Consider the following 8,299-nt stretch of genomic DNA (forward strand, 5'->3'; position numbering starts at 1 on the left):
TGGCCAAATACTCGATAGAGTACACAGCCCTGATGCTGTGATATTTTATAAAAAAAAGGGTCCTCAATCGAGTGGACCCTGAACTCGATTGAGGTACCCCAGTGCCTGATGACGGTGATTCACGAGCTGAGAAAAAGAAGAAGGAAGCCGAGCCCATTAAAATTGCTCTACCTTTTCCACAACGACAACATAAATCCAAGCTGGATAAGCAGTTCGAGAGGTTTATGAAGGTAGTGAAGAATCTACAAGCGAGTGTTCCATTTACTGAATTGGTCACTCAAGTGTCGGCTTATGCTAAGTTCTTAAAAGAGATATTGATAAAGAAGACGCCTTTCAATGAAGTGAAGACAATCGCGTTCACTGCAGAGTGCAACGCTGCATTATAAGCCAATTCACCTCCTAAGCTTAAGGATCCAGGAAGTTTTTCTATTTCTTGTCATATTGGTAGCTTGGCTATAGATAAAGCCCTTTGGGATTTGGGGAGTAGTGTTAGTGTTATGCCATATTCAGTTTGTAAAAAAGTTAAATATGGGTCAACTCAGTGTTACTAACATGACCTTGCAGATGGCTGACATATCTCTTAAGAACTCTATGGGTATCTTAGAGGATGTTCCAGTTAGAGTGGGGAAGTATTTTATTTCGGCTGAGTTTGTCGTAATGGATGTGGCTAAGGACGACTCCCGAGTCCCTATTATTCTTGGACGATCATTCCTTCACACAACAGGAGTGGTCATAGATGTTAGGGATGATAGTCTTACACTAAGGATTAGGGATGACACTATTACTTTTATTCTTGATAAAGCATTAAAGCATCCCGAGTTAGAAGCTTCATGTCATATGATTAACATTAATGATTATAATATTGATGAATGCTCTGCTTTCACTACTAAAATAAGACGGAATAGTGACGGGAAATCTGACGGTTTTTTTCTACCGTCAGATAATTTGGGAAACTGACGGAATACTGACAGAATATCCGTCGGAAAAATATTCCTAACGGATAATCCGTCCAAGTTAATGGCGCGTTGAATATGACAATGGAGCAAATACTGTGTGACGGTTTTCTGACTGAATTTCCGTCATAATTTCAATTTTAGTGACGGAAATTCCGTCAGGAAGTTTCTAACAAAAAGAAAACCTACTTTTCCCTCATTATCTATAATGCATGACCCCCAAATGCCCAATTGATTTCCCCAAACCCTAACTCTAGAAAAATCCGACTCCCCTCCGATGCCGGCCACTCCCCTCCGACGCCGTCCACCACTGACCCCGGCCACCTCCAACGTCGGCCACCTCGACGTCCTTTCTACTCCCTTTTCTCTTCTTTCTCCTTTTCCTTCTCTTTCTGCTTCCTTCTCCCTTTTCTTCTTCCACAGTCGGCTGCCACCTCCGACCTCGGCCGCCCCTGGACACCTATGATGCCGCCGCCTATCACCTTTGGTCACCAGCCACTACCACCACCGGCTGCCACCTCCTCCTTTTCTTTCCTATTGAATTTAATTAGGTAATCTCCTAATTCATTTTTATTTAGTAATTTTTGTTTAAATTATGCTAATGATAATATTTTATAAAGTATCGTCTCTAACTCAAGCTAAAGTGGTTATTCATGTAGCAGAACAAGCTTCATTCTTTGAGAGACATTGAATCTCTCACTAATCTTACTGTAATTGCTCTAATTAGCTTTCTAATTGTGTTTTAGTACATGTGAATTAGTGTTATTTTTCGAAAATGTTATGTTTTTATTGGTATTGAGTTGAATATATGACTTGTGAGTTGTGAGTAATATATGTATACTTACACTTGCGTTATTAGTTATGGACAATGCTGCTGATGGTAATTCACGTTTGGGGATGTATGACTTGTTGCATTTGTCACTCGTTTTGATTTTTTTTTAGTTCTTTGTTGTGGTAATTGAATTGAAGTTAAGCAAATGATTGGGACGATGAGAGTTGAAATGTGAATAAGGATCATCAAGTTATTATTGTTATGGTATTGTTTTCTTTCTTATAACGTTTTTCAATTAATCGGGATGTCGAGTGTAGAATCTCATTTTTGAGTCTCTTCGCATGCTATCAGTGTTAGTTCTTGCTTTAGTATGAGATCTTCTTGATTAAATTTAGGTCATGTGATCAAGGTTATTGAATTGACAAATCTTTGGAGCTTTCATTTGCTTTCTTCCATTTCATCATTCTAAATTCGAGCCTCAACACTAGCATAAGATGTCATAGAGAGTCTCCAACAAACGAAGTCCGAAACTAGTTAGTTGACGTTCCATGGAATTTAGATACTATGATAAACGGGTCTTCATTGTATATTTTGTATCTTACCTTTTTCTCTCCTTTCCCTTTTTAAAAAAAGAGAGCATCATGAAATTTTTTTCTTTCCAATCCTTGCTTGTATATCGACTCCCTTTTATGCTTTTTTTTCTCATTCTTATTTGTTCTCCTTATTTTACATGTAATTGACGGTTTCAAAATAGTAATTCATGTGAGACAGGATCCATTCATTATTGTTAATTGACGGTCATGCTCTCAATGTCTTCTCATAGTTTTGTTCCAAAACTAAGCATTCATGTGTCATGTGCTAGTTGGGTCTCCAATCTGTCAAATATAGAACCTGACAGATGAGTTCACTTGAATGAAAAATTCAAAAAACTAATCTGTTGATATTGTTAATTGACAGGTGATCTGCTTCAGCTCCTCACTAACAGTCTATGCTACATGTAAGTGTTTGCTTTCTTACAAGTTTACTATTACCTTTATCCAGTTTAAAAATTGTCATTAGGAAGGTACCGATGCTCTCTGTTCTGCTATTATTCTTGTAATCTTCAGTTATGCCCGCTGCACTAGGTCCATCTAACTTGGTGAGTTTCCTTTTTCCTTGTAAACATCTTTTGTGCAGACCTTGCCGTCCTATATTGGTCATTCAATGTGAAATTTGGTAATGGAGAAGGATATCAGTGAATGGTGAAGTAATGTGTTCACCCAAACTTACGGTTGTCATTTGGCATGATTTTTCCCGGCCATATGAGTTTTTAACTGACCTGTTTTGTATCTTTCCCGCTGCTTCAGTATAAGGAACTCAAAGGGAGATGCTATTGATTCACAAAATGACTATGACACTCCTTTTATTTGGGACTTGTAGATGGGAGTCATTAGACATTACTTCAGGGAATATTTCTTTTTCTCTTTTTTCTCTTTAATATGTCAACGTTTCACTGATAATTGCTACTCGTATTTTGGGGAGGCAGATGCAAATGTGAATATCTCTGCATGCAATGCCACTCCATTACACATAGCTGCAGATTTTGGCAGCTTAGATATTCTCAATTGCTTACTAAAAGCTGGAGTTGATCCAAACATCGTGGATGAGGTTAATCCACTCTACCTTTTTTTACGTCTAATGTATGATGTTCTTTCAATTTTCTTAATGTCCAAGAGGTTAATAGTCTTAAACTGTTATCCTCGATCTTACTTTGGTTGCACACATGTTTCTTATGAAGTGTTATTCATTGTCTATCCTCTGATCATATAGGTTCACATAGGAGAGTATGACAGTGCATTTGAATCTTTTTTTCACTCTAACTAGTGTCTCATTTTTTACCTCAGCAATAAACGAAAACATAGGAGTAGATTGCTTGCTATAGTTTGCCCAATTTACGCAAGTAATGTTATTGTCGTTGTCATAGCGATGCGTTTTCTAGTTTTTGATCAAGTAGCAGTAGTGTTATCGGAATGTATTGGTTATTGGATTTAAATGGATAAGTAGCAGTAGTGATCTCACTACTTTTTGATTGTTTCATAATGAAAAAGGTCAGTAATTTTGAATTTTGCTGATCTCAGCCATATATGGCAGGAAGACTTTTTTTATAAAGTCAACCTTTCTAACAGAATTTCCGTCAAAAATTTTGACTTTTCTGACGGAATTTCCGTCAGAAAAATCAACCTTTTGTTGACTTTATGACTAATCTTGGAGTAAATATTTAACGGAAAATCCGTTAGTAATCCATCCGTCAGTAATCCGTCAGAAATGCGCTTTACTGACAGAAAATTCGTCAGAAATCCTTTTTTCGTGATGAAGCGTAGTGACGCGCGTTCCTGACGGATTTTCCGTCAGAAACCCGTGTTTCTGACAAGAAAACCGCCTTATAGACGGATTATTTTTGTCAATTTCCCGTGTTTATTTTGTAGTGTTTGTGTTTGGACATGAATCCATCTGACGCTCCTGCTATTGCGTCAGGACCATGGAGTAAGGTAGTGGATGAGTTAGAACACTTTATCTATGGCGATGAGCCTCATCCTAAGACGGTTTACATCCTTGATGGAGGTGATGATTTAGAAGCTAAGCTTGATGCACTGGAGGCTGATCTGATATTTAAAGAAGAACTTGTCCATGAGGTACTTGAAGATGTGTTTGCTCCTATAACGGATGCGGTAGTATATTCTTTTCCTGTCCATGCTAAGGTGGAAGGCAATGGGAAGTTATGCCTGCCTTTTATTCTGGATTTTGAGTTGGATGAGCTTGGACATTCTTTATTGTTGATTTTATTTGCTTGTGTTATATTTTTGGTGCTACTTATGTCATTGTGTAGCACATGCGCACCATTTCGACTTACTAATGCGAGCATTGAGTTGTTTTGACTGTGCTATGGATGAGCACTTGGTTTAAAGTGCAGAAGATGACTTCGTCTACTGAACACTCGATCGAGTCACCCTGATTTTGGTCTAAAACAATGCTGATTGTGAAGGATTTGCGCGGTTGATCACTATTTGATAGGCTTGTTGTGTACCTATGCAAAGATAATATTTATACCCTAGGTAACAAGTTAATGTAGTACTTAGGGGTCGAACCCAAAGGAGACGGGAGTTTATAATTTAGTTGTTATGGATTTAATTTTACCTTGGTGGATTAACATTTGCTTTGGTTGATTAACTGGTTTGGTTTGATGTAATAAAAACAATAAGAAAGAAAATGTCTGGGGAGGTCGGGTCACGCATGTTAATTATGTAAATGCTCATGTCAAGTTAGGAAGTTGATTTTACGATAAATGTTTAGGCTTAAAGACACCCACCTTACGATATTAGTGTCAACCATAAACCGGGTCCTAGAGAAACTCTCGTCCATGACTAGGTCGTCCTACTACACATGCTTAGTCTAATTCAATTTCGTGCCTCTCGACTTTAGAACGAATGAACAAACTTAATCGATGAATAAGGCCTTTAAACATAGATTAAACATTAAGGTGCAAACATGTTATATAAACAATTATACAATATTAACTTATCCTCATTTTGACATTTACATATTACTTAATCATGCATGGCTTCCTTTATTCCCTAGACAAATGTAACTACTCTAACATGGTAGAAATGTAAATTAAACTAATGGCAAAAAAAATGATAAACATAATGGAAATGTAAATAGAAATTACCTTGCAATTGGAAACGGAAATGGAAATGGAAGAACAATACTTGTAATGTAAATTGAATATGACTTGAATGGAAATTGTATTATAAATTGAAATGCTTAAGGGAAATGTAAACAAACTAAGGTAAAGTAAAATTAATCTAGGCTAAGCTACTACTAATATATAGAAAGAATTTTAGATGGAAAAATATGTGTGTAGGTTGTGTGTAAGTCGCCCCTCGAGGCCTCCATTTATAGGAGATCATAAGGGAAACGTATGCATTTGATGGAGCATTGAACATACCCATGGACTGTTCAACCCCGATCGGGATCGTGGGTTTCTCGCTTGTTTGTCTTCAATTGTGATTAATTATCAAATGGTATCCAATGCTTATTTAATCACCCGATTAATCACACTTTGACATCCCAAGCTCCTAAAAGCATCCAAAGTAGCTTCCAATATTTAGCATCTTATGTTTGCATTCTGTGGACTTTGCATTTGGGCTTAACTTCCATTTGACTTTGTTGTGCATTTCTTCATTTAATCCATCACTTTTGCTTATGCAAGTCCAAACATTATCTTCATGCTAGTCCATACTTAGTCTTCAACTTAGCTTGCTTCTAGTGACTTGCAAATGAGTAGGATTAAGCTCCTAAAAGCTCAAATACCTACAAAATATGACAAAACATACAAATAGAACTAGAAAGCAAATATTAGCTCGATATCACTAAGGTTGGTGCATAATGACATGTGAAATGGAGCTAAAATATGGGGACAAAATGTATATAAATTGGACTTATCACTATTTTTCCTACATTTTTGTAGTTGGTTTGGTGGAATTTCTACGCTTACACCTGGCATTCTCTTTCCTTGTATCTACTTTCCTTGTATTATCTCTAAGTTATTTCTCATTCCCTTTTGTTAGATGTGCCCTTTAGGTTGCTGCGGATGTTTGTTGTGAATGCTATGCTGTAGGCTTCACAGTGAGGACACTGTGACATTTAGGTTTGTGGGACTGTGTTTATTTATTGTTGTGTGCTTATATAAGAAAATTCATAAAAATTTTAAAAATTTATTTAATCCAAAAACACGTTTTCCTTTATTTTAGGTCGAGTATTGGTGAAATAAATAACTATGATGATAATTTGCATTATTTTTGCATTTGAATCCCAATATAGTTGTCAATGTACATTATTTTGACTCTTTATTTATGAAAACTAAGCTCATAACTCAAATCTTTACCGTATTTGACATGTTTTATGCTAATTAGATTTGACAAAATTATATTGGTAAACTGCTTAAATTCTGAAGTCTATAGAGCTTCCTAGGCTAGGAACATTAATAAACTGGTCTCATTGTTAATTAGGCTTGAGTGTAAGTTCTCCTTGTGAAATATGTAATATCAAACTGCATAAGTGTGACATTAGTTTCTTAATACTTTACGCGTTCATATGATAAAGTGCATGAGAATATGCGGTTCTTGTTATTCAAATAAGCCTTACATTATCCTTTGTTTAGCCCGTTTGAACTTTTGTAGCCATTTTATATCCCATTCAATAGCTATATTCCTAGAATTTGCCACCTTTTCGGGACGGTCGCAGTTGCTTGTTTATCACGTTTATTTTGCTACTATGGTTGGGTTGGGACTAATATTGTCTAGTGTATGTAGTAGAAATTTTGCTAGCAATTGTATTGTATCCCTTGTGTTGGAAAAATGAAGGAAAATATGAAGCAAGAAAAAAAAAAGAAAAAGAAAAAGAAAAGAAAAAACGTGAAAAAGAAGAAAAAATAAGAAAAGAGGAAAAAAAGAGATGTTTCATTTGTGTTAAGGGAAAAAAAGATGGTACTATAGTCTAATGTATTGTTGGAGATCAGTTCTTTTATCTCTCATACGTTGCAAGAGTTGTGATGATTTCTCTAGTGGGTGTTAATTTGTGCTTAATGTTTAGATTTGGTTTTGGTTAGCAAGTGTAGCTGCGACTACCGTCTTAGCCTCACATATCCATACGTGCCTTGGCATAATCCATTCTATACCTTCACCCATTAACCACCTTTATTGTACTTGATACATGTACTTTTATCTATGTTTGAATGCGTATTAAGTTGGAGAAATTTCTATCACATTAGATTGCATGCATGTTTCATAAGTTGAGTGAGTGTTCTATTTCTTTCTATATTCACATATAACTCACCTTTATACACTTATGAGTGAATGAGTGAATCCGCGAGAATCCGACTAATTTGTCTTGCAAGGTCGAAAGGTATTTGGCTATTGTCTATATTACGGTATCATGTTACATCTTGAGAATTGAGCTGCGTTTTTCTATTACCCGTGCCTTTGAATTTGTTTTATTGGTACAATTTTGGTCATTGCTTTGTTACATATGTGGATAGCTTAAGATTTGTATGTGCATCAAAATTAGCCTGAGTTATTTATTCACCATTTGTATGATTGCCCTTTTGTATGGTGTTAGTGCTTTGCTTGGGGACAAGCAAAGGGTTGGTTTGGAGGAGTTTGATGAGTCATATTTATGTACATTTATATGCCTCCTCTTAATTACTTTTGATACGGTTTTCGTGCTAAATCACATTTTTTATATGCCATTTACTTTAGAATGTCGATACTTCCGCTATTTGGTGTTTAATGCAGGAATGATGCATTTGTGGAGCAAAAGAATAAAATGGAGCACCGCGGAGTTGGCATGAAGGAATAAACGAAGCATGTCGCGGAAATATAGAGGAATAAAGAAAGAGAAGTGAAGAAGACTACACGAAGAAAAGAGCTGAAAAGAGAGGATGCTCGATCAAGTTGGCGAACACTCGATCGAGTATACCCCGAGCTGAAGACCTTCCGCGCAATTGATAGGCTATCGCACACTTATGCAAAGACAA

General features: G+C 36.3%; 1 protein-coding gene across 1 annotated transcript; it reads left to right on the top strand.

Moving 5' to 3' along the window:
- Positions 1 to 528: 528 nt before the first annotated feature.
- On the top strand, positions 529 to 957 carry LOC141602265 (uncharacterized). The gene has a single exon (XM_074422567.1). The coding sequence runs from the start codon at positions 529 to 531 to the stop codon at positions 955 to 957; it is 429 nt and encodes a 142-aa protein (XP_074278668.1).
- Positions 958 to 8,299: the final 7,342 nt, after the last annotated feature.

The sequence above is a fragment of the Silene latifolia genome, chromosome 9 (genome assembly GCF_048544455.1).
Source record: "Silene latifolia isolate original U9 population chromosome 9, ASM4854445v1, whole genome shotgun sequence".
Classification (NCBI taxonomy): domain Eukaryota; kingdom Viridiplantae; phylum Streptophyta; class Magnoliopsida; order Caryophyllales; family Caryophyllaceae; genus Silene; species Silene latifolia.

Excerpts from the sequence above, each read along its gene's own strand:
- LOC141602265 (XM_074422567.1), top strand. The coding sequence starts at position 529 with ATGGGTCAACTCAGTGTTACTAACATGACCTTGCAGATGGCTGACATA.